This window comes from Barbus barbus (genome assembly GCF_936440315.1).
Source record: "Barbus barbus genome assembly, chromosome: 9".
Lineage (NCBI taxonomy): Eukaryota > Metazoa > Chordata > Actinopteri > Cypriniformes > Cyprinidae > Barbus > Barbus barbus.
Window position 1 is genome coordinate 34,020,538 of NC_136737.1, and position 23,051 is coordinate 34,043,588.

The following is a 23,051-nucleotide window of genomic DNA, read 5'->3' on the forward strand; positions in this document are numbered from 1 at the left end:
CTCCTCTTCCTCCCTCATTGCAGTGATTGTAGCTTCTTCTTCATCTTTGAGAAACTGATGAAGCTTCTCAAACTGCTGTTTAATATGACGCTCTGTGTGCTCAGCTTGAGACTGAAATCAAACCACATTCATTTTAATCATCTCACTTGTCTAAATCTGGAGACACACATAACTAAATTTCATCAGCTTTACTTTACAAAGTAATTTTAAATGCTGATAAGTGATATAATTTGAAAACACATCTAGTGAACTTAAGAAACATGAGTAGACTGAGTATTTTATCTGACAGGACTTTAAAACATGGCAACCATTTATGAATGAAAATACATATTTTAAAAATAAATATTTGTGGTGGTGCTTGAGGTTTAAAAACTTGCTAGAAGTTACAAAAAATGTAAACACCAGTTTAATAATGTAAACGTACAATAGTCAAAGACTATTTCTCTTTTTGAATGTGGACTAGACATCTGTCAAGAGTGTTTCCTTGCATTGGCATGAAATTCTGGGATCTAGACTAGCGGGACAAGTGGTGTGGAGAATGAATGAATGGACTCTTTTTGCTCCCATCTTCCATCAGGTAATATGTGTCAATTCGACCTAATTTGGCTGATAGGCTATTGGGCTAAAGTTGGAAGAGAGTCTCAGTACCTGCTGGGATACATGACCTTTGGGTTATGAGTCCAACTCTCTAACCATAAGGCCACGACTGTGTCAAAATAGGGTAATCACAATTAATTAAGACTAGATAATAAAGTGACATGACGTGTGAAGTGACGTGAGGCCAAGTATGGTAACCCATATTTTACAACTAAAAATCATATATCTGTCTTACCTTATGTGATGAAATCAATTCACTTCAGACTTTTGAATGATTGTTAAAAAAAAAAAAAAAGAATAATCACAAGAATCACAAAGATCTGCTGTCTGTTCAGAAACAAACGGCTCAAAAAAATCCTTTTTCAAAGCAAATTATCTACATTCTCCATTGATTACTGATTCGTTTGTGGTTTTATCAGTAGAGGAGAGAGAGAGAATGACAAAAAGGAGAAAGAAGATAGTCACTTCCTGGTAAGTGATATAAGAGGGTGGAGCTTCTGCATCTTTATCATTTGGTCTCATGTTTAACTCTTTGTCCGTCTTATCATATGCTGGATGGTAATTTAATATTAATGTTTTTAATATTATTAGTATTAATATTAATATTATTATCTGTTATCGGACATCTTAAAATCTGATCGAGATCAACATTATTGTACACAGGATGGTCTGCAGCTTCAGTTCTGTGTGACACATACGTGTCAGATTTCAGAAGTTAACGACAGAACAAGAGAATATTTTTCACTTCCACTTTCTTCTGATTCACAGATTAAAACAAACGAAACAAGATAACACAAAAGTAGAAACGTTTCTATTACATACATTAATTTACTTTAGCTACATTTGGAACTATTTAAATTGATTTGATAATGACACTATAGGCTCTTGTCATTTGTAGATCTGCAAATAGAATTTATTTGTTCATAACTGAAGAATTTTGCAACATTGCCACTGTTATTTTCCTGTTTATTAGTGTAAAGCTGCTTTGACTCGATCTGTATTGTATAAAGCTCTATAGAAATGCATGTTAATCTGCAGGTGTTTGTTTTGGCTGAATCTCACACTGGTAAGATCATCAGACAGGACATGATGTGGATTTGCAGTGTTTGGATCCAGAATGACAGGAGTCAAAGGCGTCATACCCATTCAAACCGAGGGCGCACATGCCCCCTCAGATTTTTGAGCTAAGTGGATTTTGAATGCAGCCTTCCGAAAGACAAAAAATAGCAGAAAAAGGCCAGCCTTTGTGTCTTTAACCTTGCTCTCAAGGGCACAAGATAAAAGGTAGATGCTATGTGACACATTTTGGAGGATGATTGTTGACTTTGTGAAATGTGAGCTACTAAAATGAATGGAAAAATCTAAATCATGATGATTGCATATGCTATTTGGCATAATTTCATACTGTAGCCAGTACTAGTGTGCCACTGTTTTTTGTAAGGTTTAGTACAGATAATGTCATGCTGATCTTTGCTTTTGTATACTGAACACAGTAATTCCGCTGTTCTTGTGCATGTTTCCGTCAGTTTGTGCTGCAGCCAACTGTCCATACATTGTATCAAACAGCACATTTCCAGTACATTGTCTAGAAATTCAAACTCATCGAATATTACACCGATATTATGTCAGGTCAGGTATTTCATGGCATCTTATGTTTTTTTTTTTTTTATAACCTTTAACCAATTTGATATTTAAAATTTTAAAATTAATTCTTAGAATTCCACTGCCTCAATCAAGTGTATAGAGCACAATTTACAAGTGTGAGTGGTAAGAGTAGAGAGAAATCACACAGTAAAGATGGGTAACAAAACCAAACAGATGAGAAACGGAGGAAATAAAGGGGAATAATGCAAATACCCACAACTTTTCATAGCAACAACAAATGCACTAAAACCTAATGAGAATAGAAATAAACACTTACAATCTGCTGTTCACTTCTGTTGCTTGATTGCTTCTCCTGAATTAAATGTTGTTTGGCCAACAGTAAAGAAGGATTATATTATGCAGTAAAGTGTAAATATAACTGAATATACAAATGAATTAATTATATGAATCTACCTCTGAGGGTTCTGACTGTTATCAGAAAAGTTTTGATGCCATTTGGTTTTACTCTTGTAAGTAATTAATCAGAATCATTATTCTAATTTTAGCTTTTAGGGAATCACTCTTAAGAGTCAATATTTATATGATTAATTGAGATTAATCAGAATGTCCAACTTATACCTTGTTAACGATACCTTATTAATGACTTGTCCAGCAAGTATTAAAATCAGCACGTTATCTTTTAACAATTGTGTTTATCTTATTCGCGGCCAACGATAAAACAAACCAAATAGTTAACTTTCGTTATCAAGCTCATGAGCTTAGGTAACGCAATCTTTTGGCAAGTAATTAAGATTTGACAAAACACATAGCAACAGACATGAGATTTCTTAATAGAATCAAAGTTTATTTCACTACTCTAACACAATACTAAGCTAAGCAACACAAAACAAAAGACGTAAGCACACACATTCGTTGCAATGGATTGTTCTGATCTGAAGAGAGTCATAGGTTCTAATGCTCGTTTTCAACCTGAGGGAAATCACACACGGAGGGAAATCTTGTATCTTTACACTTAAAAGATAAATACAACCAGTTTCAGCAGATTTAAGAGATTTTGCCTTACTTTTGCCTTCAGTTGAATTCAGCTCCTTTTAGTTCGAGACGGACCGTGCGCGGATTGGCGGCTTGGGAGGTCGTGTCACGAGGGTACTCTTCAGTGGTTGGTTGGCTTCGTGCTGACTTGATGACACTCTCAGGAAGTTGTTTCCGTTCCTTAGCTTCAGGTGTTAGTTTCTCTCAAAGTTTAACTGAGTCTTGGTCTCAGTTGCAATGCTCGGCCATGATGTTAGTGGCAAGAAGCGCTTTGCAGCGCGTGAGCAAACGAGAGACGAGCGAGTTGAGCTTAAAGCTTCTCTTTTCAGTTTCCAACAACAACCTCTTTTTCAGTTGTTGCATCTGTTTTAACGGGCCGATTTGGGATCTGCCCACGGGCGCCTGACCCAATCGGATTCTTCCTGTGGTGCGTTTGATCCAATCGCCAGTGTTTCTGTAGGGCGGAGCTCCGCCCCGCACAGCCTTTTGTTTTTCTATGCATACATTGTCCGTTCAGTTATTTTATCACATTAAGAACTTATCGACAGCAGATTTCTATTAATATTATGATCATACCTTGCAGAGAAAAGATCATTTTCATTCCCACCATATTATTACTCATGAAATCAGCTTTTAGCTGAAACCAAACACTTATGTTTTTGATATGCACAAAAATACATGTATCCTTTGTATTCATTACACTGTTAAAGCCATAGATTATTAAAGAGCAACATTAAAGAGCAACAGGAAAGAAGAGTGCGCATTAGTGCGCATGCGCTGATTTGTGACTGCGTGTTTTGAGTTTGAGCTCCATCAAGTTGATTCTTTATCGTCTATTTTCTATCTTAAAAACAATTTTATACACTATCATTTTTGTTTCTATAACATGTGAATATATCCACTGTAGCATTCTTAAACAAAACCAATCAGAGCGCCTTGTTATCACTAGTTTTATTTTGATTTCTCGAGTCTGCTATTAGCTTATAGCCCGTTAGCATCGGCAGCGTGGCTGCCGCTAATCTCGCTTAGATTGCTAATACTCTATTCACACACATTACCATTGTTTCACTCTTACTTGCTTAAATGGCGGATTTGTGCCTACCTTTGAGTGCAGGTGAGGACACGTTCGAGCTGCATTCGGTGCAGCTGGAGCTGGAGGCCATGGAGAAGCAGATCCGCGACCTGGTGGAGAAGCAGGCCCAGCTGAGAGAGAGGAGAGCCGCGCTGGAAACATCCCGGGCTGACGCTCACAAGTCCGGGGTAACACTCATGCTGCTAACACTCCCACCACCTCTACTCCGTGTGTTTCTCTGCACACACCCTGTGCACCCAGGACGCAATCTTCCCAGATGTCCTTCACTCCGGCGCCGGGACGCCACGGACCCTGGGTGCTGCAGCAGCGGAAGACGCGAGCCAAGCCCCGGGCGACGACCTCGCCGCCTCCGGTCTTCGAGATCTCCACCCAGAACCGCTTCGCTCCCCTCCGCGAGACGAAACGCGACGCTGTGATCGTCGGAGACTCCATCGTCCGGCACGTCCGTGCTACGTTAGCTGAAGGTAAAGTGCACACTCACTGTTTCCCCGGTGCTCGTGTTCTCGATGTTTCTGCGCAGATACCCGCGATCCTGAAGGGCGATGAGAGCATCGGTGCTGTCGTGCTGCACGCGGGGTTAACGACACCAAGCTGCGGCAGACGGAGACACTGAAGAGGGACTTCAGCAGCCTGATCGAGACGGTACACAGCACATCGCCAGCAACGACGATCATCGTGTCAGGACCGCTTCCCACGTATCGACGAGGAAGCGAAATATTCAGTAGACTGTTTGCTTTAAACGAATGATTATTGTCATGGTGTAAAGAACAGAAACTGCTCTTTGTTAATAACTGGAATCTTTTCTGGGAGCGTCCTAGGCTTTTCCGTGCTGATGGCCTGCACCCAAGCAGAGTCGGAGCGGAACTCCTGTCGGACAACATCTCCAGGACGCAAAACGTCACCGGGCCCACTCATCGTTTTAATCATACGCTAGATTTAATTATATCGCATGCAATTGATCTTACTGATATAGATATCATACCTAAAAGTGATGATGTTACTGATCATTTCCTTGTATCGTGCATGCTGCGTATTACTGATATTAGTTATATGGCTCCGTGTTATCGTCCGGGCAGAACTATTGTTCCAGCCACCAAAGACAGATTCACAAATAACCTGCCTGATTTATCTCAACTGCTCTGTGTACCCATAAATACACATGAACTAGACGAAATGACTAGCAACATGGGCACTATCTTCTCTAATACATTAGAAGCTGTTGCCCCCCTCAAATTGAAAAAGGTTAGAGAAAAACGTACTGCGCCATGGTACAACAGTTATACCCATTCTCTCAAGAAAGAAACTCGTAATCTTGAGCGCAAATGGAGAAAAACTAACTTGGAAGTTTTTAGAATTGCGTGGAAAAACAGTATGTCCAGCTATAGACAGGCTCTAAAAGCTGCCAGGGCAGAGCATATCCGCAAACTCAGATAATAACCAAAACAATCCAAGGTTCTTATTTAGCACAGTGCCTAGATTAACAAATAAACAGACACCGCTCGATCTAAATATTCCCTCACAGTTTAATAGTAATGACTTTATGAATTTCTTCACTGATAAAATAGATAACATCAGAAATACAATATCAAATGTAGATTCTACTGCGTCTAGTACTTCAGCTTCATTCATCGCACCCAAAGAAAAACTGCAGTGCTTTACAACTATAGGACAGAAAGAGCTAAATAAACTTATCAGTGCATCTAAACCAACAACGTGTTTATTAGATCCTGTACCCACTAAACTACTGAAAGAGTTGTTACCTGTAGCAGAAGAACCGCTTCTCAATATTATTAACTCATCGTTATCTTTAGGTCACTTCCCAAAACCATTCAAGCTGGCGGTTATTAAGCCTCTTATTAAGAAACCACAACTAGATTCTAATGAACTGGCAAATTACAGACCCATTTCAAATCTTCCGTTTATGTCTAAAATTTTAGAAAAAGTTGTGTCTGCTCAACTGTGCTCCTTCTTGCAAAAAATGATCTCTATGAAGAATTTCAGTCAGGTTTCAGGCCTCACCATAGTACAGAAACTGCACTTGTTAAAATTACAAATGACTTGCTTCTTGCTTCAGACCAAGGCTGCATCTCATTGCTAGTATTACTTGATCTTAGTGCTGCGTTCGACACTATAGACCATGACATACTCATAGATCGATTACAAAACTATACTGGTATTCAAGGGCAGGCTTTAAGATGGTTTAGATCCTACCTGTCCGATCGCTACCACTTTGTTCATTTAAATGGAGAGTCATCACAATTATCACCAGTAAAGTATGGAGTACCACAAGGATCTGTCCTAGGTCCTCTGCTATTTTCAATATACATGTTATCTCTTGGTAATATTATTAGAAAATACGGGATTAGTTTTCATTGTTATGCTGATGATACTCAACTATATATCTCAACAAGACCAGATGAAACTTCTCAACTATCTAAGCTAATAGATTGTGTAAAAAATGTAAAAGATTGGATGACCAATAATTTCCTCCTATTAAATTCAGATAAGACAGAGATATTACTTATTGGACCAAAAAACAGCACACAGAATCTCTTGGATTACAATTTGCAACTAGACGGATGCACTGTTACGTCCTCTAAAGTCAAAAATCTGGGTGTTATATTAGACAGCAACTTGTCCTTTGAAAATCATATTTCCCATGTTACAAAAACAGCATTCTTCCATCTCAGGAACATTGCCAAGCTTCGAAACATGCTCCCTGTTTCTGATGCAGAAAAGCTAGTTCATGCATTCATGACCTCTAGACTGGACTATTGTAATGCACTGCTAGCTGGTTGTCCTGCATCTTCAATAAACAAGCTACAGATAGTCCAAAATGCAGCGGCTAGAGTTCTTACCAGGTCAAGAAAATATGATCATATTACCCCAATTTTACAGTCTCTGCACTGGCTACCTATTCAGTTCCGTATCATTTACAAAATATTATTACTTGCCTAGGATAGCAAAGTCCACTAAAGGAGGTAGAGCTTTTTCACATTTGGCTCCCAAACTCTGGAATAGCCTTCCTGATAACATTCGGGGTTCAGACACACTCTCTCTGTTTAAATCTAGATTAAAGACACATCTCTTTAGCCAAGCATTCACATAATGCATCTTATAATCTTGTACTGCAGTTATATCTGATCAAATGTACATTTATTATTATTCTTTAGCTTGGGTTGAACAAATCATTTCTGCTTAGATGGAACAGCAGCTACGCTAATTATGTCACTATTTGTTTCTCTGTTGATTAACATCCCGTGGTAACTAGGAATGACAGAAGCTTCAGTCTGGATCCAACCCTTAAATGATCTGAGATGACCGAACACCTGAGAAAGATGATGCCAACCCCTCAGAGGACTTCAGAGGATGCCAACGCTCAGACAGCATACAGAATTACCAAATTTTGCCATAAGTCAAATATATTAAGGTTCTGCAATATATACATATATTCTGGAAACTTAATTTCCTGTAGAGCTGCTTTGCAACGATTTGTATCGTAAAAAGTACTATACAAATAAACTTGAATTGAATATAATTGAATTGAAAATTGAATAGATTAAACAATCCTTAATTCTCAATAACCACATCAATCATGTGAAAATGAACAACTAGTGATCAGGAATATTATGCCTCTAAAGATATATAATATCAACAATGTCATAAGTTCAATAACACAACAATTCTTTTAAATGACCTGAGAACAACCTTAATATATATTGTGAATATATTGTAGATATTGTCTGGAATATATTGCTTTAATAGCAGAAACAAGTATAATTGTCCTCTTTCTTTAAAATACTTGAGCAAGGCGTTTTGCTCTGTGTCTATTAGGAAGCAAGAACGGCGCGATCCTGGAATGTGCTAATAACGCAAGGTCATAGGAAGGTCACTTTCGTGGAGATCTGGAGATTTGTCTTAGTCCTGAGTCGGCTGTGAAAACTTCTTCTTCCAGATACTTTTCATGAATTACTGCGAGATTAGAGAGTATGTGGCGCCACTCTGGTTCAGACGCCGAAGTCTTTGTCCTGTTTGAATTTATTTATGATAAAATGAGACAAGCACTTAACGTTGCTCTTCCCTAAAGAAATCCAGATGTTCTTCCCAAATATATTCTGGGTTTTAAGGGTCTCCTGGTACCCGAGGATTTATGGCAGGAGAGTGGGAGAGTTGAAAATGTGTGTGTGTATATGTTCAGTCTTGACTCAAGCACTACACTCTCGTTGTAATATCTAATAAAGTAGTGTTCTTAATCGCAATGCTGCTTTGTCCACAGAGGTTACGGAGAAACAGCTGTAATTCTGCTGCTCCATAAGCACCACCTTGTGTCAGAGAGTGGATTTACAGGGAGTTATATTTATATTCAGCCTGTGTGCAGTTTTATGTCTGACCAAAAACAGTCCGAATTTGCATGCCCTGCTGTAAATTTTGACCGGTTGATGGAAAAAAAAGCTTATGTGGATTCTACACATTTAAACAATTCAGATAAGGTATATGGAATTATTTATGGAGGACACAAAAAATGTCATACATAATTGTTGTCAGTCATGTTGTCGTTTTAAATAAATATATATATATACATACATACACACACACACACACACATACAGTAAATATATATATATATATATATATATATATATATAGTTATGAGTTTTGAGTTAATTGGACCAGTGGTCTAGGAATAACTGTTATTTCCAAGATTTCTGTGACTTACAGTCTTGATGCCTAGGCAGAAAAACAGTAATTGACAAAACAGAGCAAATAAAATAATGTTGCAGCATCTTCAGTGCATGAACCCCTAAAATGCACTTGGATTACAAGATGTTTAAGAAATCCCAATTCTGCATAAATTATAAATGATTTATGTGTGACACTACAATAAGAACTAAATAAAGGTTATCTCCATCAACACAAACAGAAGTTGAGAAAAGCACAGATACACACCATTACTCATCGTGAATCACACTGATATTACGGTCGATATTGGATTTATTACAAACATTTATTCAGACATTTTATTTCAGTGACAAAAGTTCAGCTGTGGTATTAATGTTATGAAGAGACACTATAACATCTCACTGTTGCTGATTTGTCATGCAGCTCAAAGTATCATGGGTAGAATCTGTCTATTCTGATTCATCAACACAGTTTCACTGATGATTTATAATCAAGATAAAACCCAGGATAGAGCGGCTGTGTGAATGTGGTCTGGACTGTGTGGATGATGCTCATTGTGTTTCTGGAGATGCTGTAGAAGGACAGAGTTCCTGCAGCATAATCCACATACACTCCTATTTTACTGCTGATGGGCTTTACAGAGATATCAGTGTGTTTGTCGTTGTGTATGATTGAGTAACTGGAGGGAGAGCAGTACAAACACCAGGACTGATCATTCTGTCCAAACGCACACTCATCACCCGCTCCCTTCCTGCTGATGCTCTTATATGACACTGATACATACACACCATCTCCACTCCACTCAAGCTCCCAGTAACAGCATCCACTCACACTCTCTCTACACAACACCTGATGATAATAATCAAATCTGTCTCGATGATTAAGATACGACTGGACTTTGAAAGTGTAAGAAACCACTCTGTCGCTGTCAGACAGATGGAGGTGTTTATATGCTGTGTTCGGATCCAGAGTGAGCTGAAGGGAATCTGGTGGAGACAAAACACACCCGAATCAGGAATTATGAATCTGTGGCTGGATTCACGAAAATCTTAGAAATAAGAAATAAGTTACTAAATTTCTTAAGATAATTTCCAAGGCATTCGTAAGAATGATCCTAAGTGCATTTCTTGAAAAATTCTTAAGAGGTTCTCAAATATGTTTTTAAGAACTGATTAAATAAATGAAGTTTCTTGCTGAAGACTCACTGATAAAGTAAATGAAAAACATTTGAATGATTGTCTTTTTCTTCAGCTTTGCATTTTTTAATTTTAAAGTTAATTTTAAAGAGCCTGTCTCAAGATTAATTCATTTGTGTGCTGTCTTTTTGCACTGTCCATAGAGCAAACAAGTTCTGTATGTAAACAGTAAGGAGTTTTGTGTATGTGCAGAATACTGCCTAAGATAACAAACCCTATCATACACCAGGCTCAATGCAAGTGTTTTTGCTAGTTTAATCAATTATACAACTGATCTATAATACAAAACTCTTAGTATGTTGTTCTGTTTGTTTTCTTAGTGACTTACATTTTAGGAAGTCGTTCCTGTCGCTTGCAGCAATGTTGGTGAAATTGCCTGTGGAAATCAACAGAGTGTCAATATCATGTCAAGAGAAAATCATCCCAGCATCCACTGCTATCACATCCAGAAATCCTCCAACACAGAAGATATTTAGAAGAAAAAAAAAAAAGTATTTTCTGTTTACAGAGCCCAAATCCTGACATTATTTAGGGTTTGATATTATTGGTATGGCACCATTTTTGATTTGGCTGCTGTAGACATCAGAGATTTTATGTGAAAGGGAATCTGACTTAAATTTTGCTTTGTTCATCTTACGAAGTAATCACTTCAAAAGACTTGGATTAAACCACTAGGCATTATTATATATATATATATATATATATATATATATATATATATATATATATATATATAGGTCCTTCTCAAAAAATTAGCATATTGTGATAAAGTTCATTATTTTCTGTAATGTACTGATAAACATTAGACTTTCATATATTTTAGATTCATTACAACACAACTGAAGTAGTTCAAGCCTTTTATTGTTTTAATATTGATGATTTTGGCATACAGCTCATGAAAACCCAAAATTCCTATCTCAAAAAATTAGCATATCATGAAAAGGTTCTCTAAACGAGCTATTAACCTAATCATCTGAATCAACTAATTAACTCTAAACACCTGCAAAAGATTCCTGAGGCTTTTAAAAACTCCCAGCCTGGTTCATTACTCAAAACCGCAATCATGGGTAAGACTGCCGACCTGACTGCTGTCCAGAAGGCCATCATTGACACCCTCAAGCAAGAGGGTAAGACACAGAAAGAAATTTCTGAACGAATAGGCTGTTCCCAGAGTGCTGTATCAAGGCACCTCAGTGGGAAGTCTGTGGGAAGGAAAAAGTGTGGCAGAAAACGCAGCACAACGAGAAGAGGTGACCGGACCCCGAGGAAGATTGTGGAGAAGGACCGATTCCAGACCTTGGGGGACCTGCGGAAGCAGTGGACTGAGTCTGGAGTAGAAACATCCAGAGCCACCGTGTACAGGCGTGTGCAGGAAATGGGCTACAGGTGCCGCATTCCCCAGGTCAAGCCACTTTTGAACCAGAAACAGCAGCAGAAGCGCCTGACCTGGGCTACAGAGAAGCAGCACTGGACTGTTGCTCAGTGGTCCAAAGTACTTTTTTCGGATGAAAGCAAATTTTGCATGTCATTCGGAAATCAAGGTGCCAGAGTCTGGAGGAAGACTGGGGAGAGGGAAATGCCAAAATGCCTGAAGTCCAGTGTCAAGTACCCACAGTCAGTGATGCTGGTGTTGGTCCACTGTGTTTTATCAAGGGCAGGGTCAATGCAGCTAGCTATCAGGAGATTTTGGAGCACTTCATGCTTCCATCTGCTGAAAAGCTTTATGGAGATGAAGATTTCATTTTTCAGCACGACCTGGCACCTGCTCACAGTGCCAAAACCACTGGTAAATGGTTTACTGACCATGGTATTACTGTGCTCAATTGGCCTGCCAACTCTCCTGACCTGAACCCCATAGAGAATCTGTGGGATATTGTGAAGAGAAAGTTGAGAGACGCAAGACCCAACACTCTGGATGAGCTTAAGGCCGCTATCGAAGCATCCTGGGCCTCCATAACACCTCAGCAGTGCCACAGGCTGATTGCCTCCATGCCACGCCGCATTGAAGCAGTCATTTCTGCAAAAGGATTCCCGACCAAGTATTGAGTGCATAACTGAACATAATTATTTGAAGGTTGACTTTTTTTGTATTAAAAACACTTTTCTTTTATTGGTCGAATGAAATATGCTAATTTTTTGAGAATTTTGGGTTTTCATGAGCTGTATGCCAAAATCATCAATATTAAAACAATAAAAGGCTTGAACTACTTCAGTTGTGTTGTAATGAATCTAAAATATATGAAAGTCTAATGTTTATCAGTACATTACAGAAAATAATGAACTTTATCACAATATGCAAATTTTTTGAAAAGGACCTGTATATATATTCTTATCACATATTCAATCAATCCTTTGTCCCTCAGTAACATTAGAATCATTAGTATTTGGGTGATCTTAACTGTAAATACGGACTACAGTAGGCCTGTGTTAGAAGTGACCCCAGTTTTTGGATGTGTTTGATGACTAGATCTGTTCTCGCCGTCCCTTCATGGTTTTACCCGCCTCTATTCTGCAGCCTCCCATTGTGCAGCAAAGAGTTGTAAATTATGTAAAATAACTTAATTGCAGGATCAGATCAGGGGTCGAGAACTGGCGCCACATTCAACAATGAACAAATTCTAGGCCAAAAAAGGCTAAAGAAATATATTTTTAATTAATTAATTAATGCATTTATTTAGTTAGTTAGTATGAAACTTACAGGGCCATACATGTTTAATATGAAATGCTGCAATATATAACATATTACGTTAATATATGTTTGGCATGTATTTGTGTTTGTTATTGTTAAATGCAGATAGGCAGGTTCCAATTAAATAATACAAAAATACAGCTAAATATTTTTTATTTAAATAAAATAAAAAAAAAACAATTCATTGCATACATTTACCACTCATTGCACACATCTCTCTCTGTCTGTATGACGAACACAAGAGCGTCTTTCAACTTTCTGTTATGACAAAATGCACATGAATTTCAATTCATAACATTAACAGAGAATATAAAATTAGGGGGAAATATGGGTTTTGTGTTGGAGAAGCATCTCTTAAGGCTCTGTATAAGTGAAGTTATTTTTATTCTTCGCAAAAAAACTAAATACCTTTATAGTAATTGTATTAATCAATTCAATAACTTGCAATATTTTCCTGTTTATTTATTTACTTACTTATTTACAGCGTGAGACTTAATGCCAACTCCTGGAACTTGACAATGTAGAGTAGACTATATCTCAGTTATGACATTGTCTTTATTACTTACTTTATGTTGCATTTCTCATTGTGTCTATGAAATCACTTGAAAGAAAGTGCAGCAAAATTGAAGACAACTGCTGATAAATTTTAGTTTAAATGTTTACTTGTAAAACTGTATAAAAATACGAAATAAGACTATTGTTGCAATCAAGTCGTTGTAACTGAGTTCAATATAATATTAAATCAGCAGCTTAATTGAGTGATATTTATGTACACGTTATCTCATGGATACCTGCAGAAAGTGCAATGAAGTGTTAGTTTTACTATTACTACACCAATAGTCAATTGTTATTTTTTTTTTCATTCATATTATATTTTGATAAGGCTATCTTGTTTCCTCAATATTACGACATTAAACGTGCAGTTAAATGATCACATGAATGATGTTAATTCGGCATAAAATTGGCTTATATAATGTCAGTGGTTCCAACATTAAAGCCAAGCATGTTTTTCGAACAGGCAAAATGCCATAAATACATGACATACAATCAAAAGTAACCTGAGGCTTAAATTTAGAGAGTCAATGATTCAATTATCCATTTCATTATTGAATTAATGAATGAGTTACTGACTCATTCATTAAGACATTGACTTGCCACCACCTACTGGCAGTTTTAGTTTAATATTTCATAGTATCACTTCGTTTTTAACCATAATTTCTTGTTAAAACGTTGCCTTTTTAAAATGCACCAGTAAATCAATTTAAGGAGGCAAATAGTGTCCCTTAATTGAGAAGGTATGACTGCGATCTTAGTGGACAAGAGGGGCTTCACAGAAGGATGTTTAATGTCCGGGGGTGTACGACAATCTAAAAAGTTTGGGAACCACTGCAATGTAATAATCTATAAATCTAGGCACATTGAAAGACTGTAATCAAATACAACATTGTAGTGTCCTTTATGTATTACAAGTATTGTGTTCAAGTAATGTGTTCTTACATGGCAAGTTAGTTAAAGAAGATGTTCCATTCGGGGGGCGTGCAGTGCTTATGTCTGTTGCTGCAAACAGAAAGTAAAGTGTTAAGTTCAACACAATACCTGAAGCAGTGTCATCTACATTGAAGATACTACAAACATGAAGTGGCCAAGAGCATCCAAGAGTATCTACCGTGTGTTTGAAGCACAAAACACTTATCTAAACCCTAAGAAGAGTGCCTGCAGGAATCACTGTGAACAAGCGTAACGAACTCTGTGTTTAAAAAACAGGAATTCTTCAAGGCCACATCTGTAGCAATAAACCCAAATTGGGGGTTTATCTGTACAGACAGTGATCATTATTTACCCCTCATCGGTTTTACACTGCCTCCAGCAATCTGAGGATTGTTACCACACAAACACATCAACAAAGCAAAAAGGAAGGCTTGACCTGAAACCTGCAGTTATTCACTTATTCTGTAAACTGTCACATTGTAAGCACTCTCTTTTTGAGACAACAGTTATAGAAAAATAGTAGAACTTGGGTCTTTTTCATATTTCAAATATATTTAAAAAAAAAAAAATCTTTAGTTTCATTTTTTTTTTTTTATTATACACTGAAGAGTTTAATTTTAACCTGTTACCTTGCTTGTAATTGTTCGCCAACTGATTAGCCTGATTATTCTTGCTCATCTTCCTCAGGATCGCCACCGTGTTGTTCACTGCTTCTTCTTCTCCAAAATGGTCCACCATTTTATCCACTGTTTTAAACCTATCTGCATCCTCCATTTCAGAATTTGATAAATCTTTATGATTTTTCTTTAAGTGCCATTGAAACGCCTTTAGCTCTTCTTTTTCCAGATCCTTCAGTGAGTTTAGAAGCAGCTCGTCAACAGATGCCATCGTCCTTCACCGACTCACAGCTGCAGGACGAAGAAAAAGATCTTAACATGTGGATTCAAGCGCTAAAACGTTAATTGGATTATGAAAAGAAGCTGTAATCATATGAGTCAAACTCATCAAAGAAGTCCTATAATGCTCCAATTTACAAGATGCAATATAAAATACCCCACAGATAATTTATGTAAATGCCCCTTTTTGAGTGGAAGCAAAAACATGCTGTTTTTGTGTGTGTATCTTTTAGCGTTTCCTCTCTTTTGTCACACTTGTGAATGGCCTCGGGGTGTAATGTTGTTATGCCTTTGTGCTTTAATTGTGATAGTTCACATATGAACGATGTTGTCAAACCAAAACGTATTTTATACTTTTATATCCATCCTGCAGTAGACACTACGGAAAAGACGAGTAATCAGCTGCTGGCCAGACTCATTGTCAGGACAACGGCCGTTGGCGCGAAGGAAGATCTCACGTGCAGGCTATTAATCTACATGATTAAGCGGGTGAAATATTCCATAGGCAAATATTTTTTGTACTAAAATATTTTTGTACGAATATTTTATAGGGAGTCTACATTACAAAAAAATATACATAAAAAAATAAATATATATGCTCTACTGTAACCATGGCATTTGCTACGTTGCACAATACAGCATAACTGCAAGAAGACTTTATTGGCAATGAAAAGACCCTCTTTGCCATTAAAGTGAAATTACTGAGCCTAATCATATGAGCTTTATTTAAAAAAAAAGTTAATAAAAAAATAAATAGGTAAAATAAATTTAATCAGACAAAGAAGTTTTGCATCTGAAATCAATTCCCTGAACTGCATAACTTTATTATACTGCAAATCTACGGTTGCACTTCATTGTACTTCAGTTTTACTGCTGTTGAACTTTAATGAACTGCAATTATATACTTCATTATACTGCAAATGTCCAGTTGTACTTCATTGTACTGCAGTTCAGAATCAGAATGAGCTTTATTGGCCAAGTATGTTTACACATACAAGGAATTTGTTGTAGTGACAGAAGCTCCACAGAGCAACAGAAAGACAGTAACAGGACAAAGATAATAAAAGAATAATATCCAAATATCCAAATAGGCAATGTACAAAGCAGCAAAAACACAATATATAATATAGACAACTATGTATGTACAGGTCAAGTATGTGCAAATTAGAAATGAGAAAATAAAGATAAAATAGTGAGTGAGGTGAATGTATAATGAATTAGTTGTGTGTTCCACGTTTATTATTGAGTGTTCATGAGATGGATTACCTGAGGGAAGAAACTGTTCCTGTGTCTGGTCGTTCTGGTGCGCAGAGCTCTGTAACGTCGACCAGTTATACTACTTTGTACTGCAGTTTTTGTAAGGGGTGTGATTATGATGTCATAGTAATGCGGAAGACTGCCTTTGCAGAAGAAGAGCGACGCCTATTTCAACATCATCACATATTTGGCGGCACCAACTGACGCACGTGAGTGTACATTGAGGTATTTTTTTTTTTGTGTGTGAATGTTTCAGTAGAGCATTATTTGTTTGCATTCGGTACATTTCAGTGTGGTTTATTTGTTAATTCAGTCATAATTGTGGCGCAGGCTTTTCAAAAAAGACTTTTACGTTATGGATCCAACAGAACAGAGCCCCACATATAACATGCAGGGGGAAAAATGTAAATTGTGCGCATAATTTACCAATTCGGTTTAGGCTACTAAATTGTGTTCATGATTTACTAATTTGTTCCCTCATTTTTAAGTAAATTGTGCACACATAATTAGTCTCTCTACCAAAAATTTTAAATTTATTTCAGTTTTTCCCAAATTCAATCCTTGATTCAAATTTCTCATAAGCTTAATTGATTTGGTATAAAGAGAATTAATGATTGCAGTTTGACTAAAAGTAATGACTGAAAGTTGACAAAAATACAACGGCTGCATCTGAAATCGCATACTACTTGTGTAGGTACTACATTTGAATTCAAACATACTTCTCGACCGTTAAAAAAGTACGTTCTATATAGTATGAATGAGGGTAGTATGAATAGAATTCGGACATACTACATCCGCCATGTTCATGCTGTCACGTGTCATGCGTCGTCACAACAGCGCGTGAAAGAGCCCCTCTCTACTGCGCGAACATCAGCAATGTTGCTCGTAATTATTACCGCTTTCATCTGCATTTAACGTTGATTGGTTCAACAGCTTCAGCAGCTCAGAGGTGGCATAGGTCAGCTGCTCGCAGATCACGCCTTCGTCGACAGCTTATGAAATATTTATCAAATAACGTAAGTATAATCACCAATTTAGCTTGCAAATTTTACCTCCAAATAAAAAGACACGCCTATGAACACCGTGACAAAGGCTGATTTGGAGCAACGAAATAAAGTAATTTATTGTTATGAATGAATACATAAAAATAAACAGGACAAAGAAAAGGCACATGAATCAATGAATAAAACTGAATGAATGCATACACATATATATATATGTATATATATATGTGCATATATGTATATATATATATGTATATATATATATATATATATATATATATATATATATATATATGTATATATGTATATATATATATATATATGTATATATATATAGATATATGTTTATATATATATGTATATATATATAGATATATGTTTATGTATATATATATATATATATATATATATATGTTTATGTATATATATATATATATATATATATATATATGTTTATGTATATATATATATATATATATATATATGTTTATGTATATATATATATATATATATATATATATATATGTTTATGTATATATATATATATATATATATATATATAGATATATGTATATATATATATATATAGATATATGTATATATATATATATATATATATATAGATATATGTATGTATATATATATATATATATATATATATATATATATATATATATATATATAGATATATGTATATATATATGTATATATATATATCCATCCATCCATCCATCCATCTTCTTCCGCTTATCCGGGGCCGGGTCGCGGGGGCAGCAGTCTAAGCAGGGATGCCCAGACTTCTCTCTCCCTAGACACTTCCTCCAGCTCTTCCGGGGGGACACCGAGGCGTTCCCAGGCCAGCCGGGAGACATAGTCTCTCCAGCGTGTCCTAGGTCTTCCCCGGGGTCTCCTCCCAGTGGGACGCGCCCGGAACACCTTCCCGGGAAGGCGTCCAGGAGGCATCCGGAACAGATGCCCGAGCCACCTCAGCTGACCCCTCTCAATGTGAAGGAGCAGCGGCTCTACTCTGAGCTCCTCCCGAGTGACCGAGCTTCTCACCCTATCTCTAAGGGATCGCCCAGCCACCCTGCGGAGAAAGCTCATTTCAGCCGCCTGTATCCGGGATCTTGTCCTTTCGGTCATGACCCAAAGCTCATGACCATAGGTGAGAGTAGGAACGTAGATTGACCGGTAAATCGAGAGCTTCGCCTTGCGGCTCAGCTCTTTCTTCACCACGACAGACCGGTACATCGACCGCATTACTGCAGAAGATGCACCGATCCGTCTGTCAATCTCCCGTTCCATCCTTCCCTCACTCGTGAACAAAACCCCAAGATACTTAAACTCCTCCACTTGAGGCAGGAACTCTCCACCAACCTGAAGTGGGCAAACCACCCTTTTCCGACTGAGGACCATGGCCTCGGATTTGGAGGTGCTGATTCTCATCCCAGCCGCTTCACACTCGGCTGCAAACCGTCCCAATGCCTGCTGAAGGTCCTGGCTTGATGAAGCCAACACGACAACGTCATCTGCAAAAAGCAGAGACGAAATCGTGTGGTCACCAAACCTGACACCCTCCGGCCCCTGGCTGCGCCTAGAAATTCTGTCCATAAAACTTATGAACAGAACCGGCGACAAAGGGCAGCCCTGCCGGAGTCCAACATGCACCGGGAACAAGTCTGACTTACTGCCGGCAATGCGAACCAAGCTCCTGCTTCGGTCATACAGGGACCGGACAGCCCTTAGTAAAGGACCCCGGACCCCATACTCCCGGAGCACCCTCCACAGGCCGCCGCGAGGGACACAGTCGAATGCCTTCTCCAAATCCACAAAACACATGTGGACTGGTTGGGCAAACTCCCATGAACCCTCCAGCACCCTGTAGAGGGTATAGAGCTGGTCCAGTGTTCCACGGCCCGGACGAAAACCACACTGTTCCTCCTGAATCCGAGGTTCTACTATCGGCCGTATTCTCCTCTCCAGTACCCTGGCATAGACTTTCCCAGGGAGGCTGAGAAGTGTGATCCCCCTGTAGTTGGAACACACCCTCCGGTCCCCCTTCTTAAAAAGAGGGACCACCACCCCGGTCTGCCAACCCAGAGGCACTGTCCCCGACCGCCACGCGATGCTGCAGAGGCGTGTCAGCCAAGACAGCCCCACAACATCCAGAGACTTGAGGTACTCAGGGCGGATCTCATCCACCCCCGGTGCCCTGCCACCGAGGAGTTTCTTGACTACCTCGGTGACTTCAGCTTGGGTGATGGACGAGTCCACCTCTGAGCCCTCAGCCTCTGCTTCCTCAATGGAAGACGTGACGGCGGGATTGAGGAGATCCTCAAAGTATTCCTTCCACCGTCCAACGATATCCCCAGTCGAGGTCAGCAGCTCCCCACCTCTACTGTAAACAGCGTTGGTAGGGCACTGCTTCCCTCTCCTGAGGCGCCGGACGGTTTGCCAGAATCTCTTCGAGGCCAGCCGATAGTCCTTCTCCATGGCCTCACCGAACTCCTCCCAGGCCCGAGTTTTTGCCCCCACAACCACCCGGGCTGCAGTTCGCTTGGCCTGTCGGTACCCGTCAGCTGCCTCAGGAGTCCCACAAGCCAGCCAGGCCCGATAGGACTCCTTCTTCAGCTTGACGGCATCCCTTACTTCTGGTGTCCACCACCTGGTTCGGGGATTGCCGCCTCGACAGGCACCGGAGACCTTACGACCACAGCTCCGAGCGGCCGCTTCGACAATGGAGGTGGAGAACATGGTCCACTCGGACTCAATATCTCCAGCCTCCCTCGGGATCCGGTCGAAGCTCTGCCGGAGGTGGGAGTTGAAGATCTCTCTGACAGGAGACTCGGCCAAACGTTCCCAGCAGACCCTCACAGTACGCTTGGGTCTGCCAAGTCTGTCCAGCTTCCTCCCCCGCCATCGGATCCAACTCACCACCAGGTGGTGATCAGTTGACAGCTCCGCCCCTCTCTTTACCCGAGTGTCCAAGACATACGGCCGCAGGTCAGATGAAACGACCACAAAGTCGATCATCGACCTACGGCCTAGGGTGTCCTGGTGCCACGTGCACTGGTGGACACCCTTATGCTTGAACATGGTGTTCGTTATGGACAAACTGTAACTAGCACAGAAGTCCAATAACTGAACACCACTCGGGTTCAGATCAGGGGGGCCGTTCCTCCCAATCACGCCCCTCCAGGTGTCACTGTCGCTACCCACGTGGGCATTGAAGTCCCCCAGTAGAACGACGGAGTCCCTGGTTGGAGCACTTTCCAGCACCCCTCCCAGAGACCCCAAGAAGGCCGGGTACTCTGCACTGCCGTTCGGCCCGTAGGCACACACGACAGTGAGAGACCTATCCCCTACCCGTAGGCGCAGGGAAACGACCCTCTCGTTCACTGGGGTGAACTCCAACACATGGCGGCTGAGCTGGGGGGCTATAAGCAAACCCACACCAGCCCGCCGCCTCTCACCATGGGCAACTCCAGAGTGGTGAAGAGTCCATCCTCTCTCGAGGAGTGTGGTTCCAGAGCCCAAGCCGTGCGTAGAGGTGATCCCGACTATCTCTAGTCGGAACCTCTCAACCTCACGCACAATCTCAGGCTCCTTCCCCGCCAGCGAGGTGACATTCCACGTCCCTAGAGCTAGCTTCTGTGTCCAGGGATCGGGTCGTCGAGGCCCCCGCCTTCGACTGCTGCCCGATCCTCTTTGCACCGGCCCCTTACGGTCCCTCCTGTAGGTGGTGAGCCCACGGGAAGGCGGCCCCACGTCGCTCCTTCGGGCTGAGCCCGGCCGAACCCCATGGGGGGAGGCCCGGCCACCAGGCGCTCGCATACGAGCCCCAACCCCGGGCCTGGCTCCAGGGTGGGGCCCCGGCTGCGCCATACCGGGCGACTCACGGTCCTCTGAATATTGTCCATCATAAGGGGGTTTTTGAACCGCTCTTAGTCTGACCCGTCGCCTAGGACCTGTTTGCCTTGGGAGACCCTACCAGGGGCATATAGCCCCGGACAACATAGCTCCTAGGTTCATTCGGGTACTCAAACCCCTCCACCACGTTAAGGTGGCAGTTCAAGGAGGAGTGTGTGTATATATATATATATATATATATATATATATGTGTGTATATATATATATATATATATATGTGTGTATATATATATATATATATATATATGTGTGTATATATATATATATATATATATATGTATATATATATATATATATATGTATATATATATGTATATGTATATATATATATGTATATGTATATGTATATATATATATATATGTATATGTATATATATATATGTATATGTATATGTATATATATATATATATGTATATATATATATATATATATATAGATAGATAGATAGAGAGAGAGAGAGAGAGAGAGAGAGTGAGAGAGAATGAATACAAACAATATATACATAGCCTAAATAAATATTATAAATAGATACAATATATACATAAATAATATACAAATAAATAGATAATATATACATATTCTAAAAAAAAAACTATATACACATTTACAGACTGTGAGCCCTACCACCTACTGCCACCTGAATGCTGCTGTGCCGATTCTTCGATTATATTTTGAAGATGGATCTGACCTTCGTCCCAACCTCCGGCTTTCACGACAGTCCATTATGTCCCTCATCGCTGCTTTGAAGTCAGATTCTGACCATGGCTGGGAGAAAGATATTGAGGTGCTGGTGTTTCTGTACTGGCTGGCCCATGCAGCATCATATCGGGTAGTGTCACTGGCCTTTGACATCCCAAAGTCCACAGTGCACGACATTGTGCACAGAATCAGCAGGGCAGTCATCGGTATTTTGAGGAGAGTGATCGCTTTACCGACCCCGGATGACCCTTTAGGAAATGGGGGCAGGTTTTGCCCAGCTGGCTGGGTCTCAAGCTTTCCGTATGGTAGCTGGTGCAATAGACGGATGCCACATCCGGATCAAACCACCAGCAAGTGATGCCCCATGCTACTTTAACAGGAAGCTGTTCCATTCAGTCCAGCTGCAGGCCATCACTGACCACAAGGGGAGGTTCGTCGACATCTTTGTCGGGTATCCCGGGTCTGTGCATGATGCCAGGGTGCTGAAGAACAGCCCCCTTTACACTAGCTGCCTGTATCCACCTGCAGGAAAATGCATCCTTGGAGATGGTGGGTATCCCTGTTTGAATGCGCCCATCTGCCTTATCACACCATACAGAGAGCCTGTACAGAGTCCTGTACCGGCTCGCTTCAACGCCAAGCATACTCGTGCACGTAACATTGTTGAGAGAGCCTTTGGGATGCTGAAGACACGCTGGCGATCCATCTTTTTCAAGGCCCTGGAAGTGAGCCCTGTCTTTGTGCCAGATATTGTTTCATGCTGTGTAGTGCTCCACAACCTCTGCCTTCAGAACAGGGACATTGTTGATCCAGAGGTTGTGGAGGATCCTGCCGATGACCCACCTGAACCCCAAAACACAGAAGAGGATGTGCGGGACAATCTG

At 40.0% G+C, this 23,051-nt stretch overlaps 1 protein-coding gene across 2 annotated transcripts; it reads right to left on the reverse strand.

The window, feature by feature from the left end:
• Positions 1 to 9,177: 9,177 nt before the first annotated feature.
• LOC306875139 (stonustoxin subunit beta-like) lies at positions 9,178 to 16,624 on the reverse strand. 2 transcript variants are annotated; one of them, XM_079425568.1, is made up of 5 exons: positions 16,543 to 16,624; positions 15,010 to 15,288; positions 14,390 to 14,449; positions 10,532 to 10,579; positions 9,304 to 9,993 (listed from the first exon to the last, which is right to left on the reverse strand). In XM_079425568.1, exons 2-5 carry the CDS (start codon positions 15,266 to 15,268, stop codon positions 9,470 to 9,472), a joined length of 891 nt encoding a protein of 296 aa, XP_079281694.1. In that variant the 5' UTR covers positions 15,269 to 15,288; positions 16,543 to 16,624; the 3' UTR covers positions 9,304 to 9,469. The 2 variants fall into 2 exon arrangements, with proteins under 2 accessions (XP_079281693.1, XP_079281694.1); XM_079425567.1 differs by lacking the exon at positions 16,543 to 16,624 and having other exon boundaries at positions 9,178 to 9,993; positions 15,010 to 15,304.
• Between the last annotated feature and the right edge of the window lie 6,427 nt (positions 16,625 to 23,051).

What these genes read in the sequence shown, in the direction of transcription:
- LOC306875139 (XM_079425567.1), bottom strand. Translation starts at nt 15,268, where the DNA reads ATGGCATCTGTTGACGAGCTGCTTCTAAACTCACTGAAGGATCTGGAA. An exon ending in TTCTTTAACTAACTTGCCAT is followed by an intron (nt 10,580 to 14,389) that starts GTAAGAACACAT and finishes TGATTTCCACAG; the next exon opens with GCAATTTCACCAACATTGCT. An exon ending in CAGGAACGACTTCCTAAAAT is followed by an intron (nt 9,994 to 10,531) that starts GTAAGTCACTAA and finishes TGTCTCCACCAG; the next exon opens with ATTCCCTTCAGCTCACTCTG.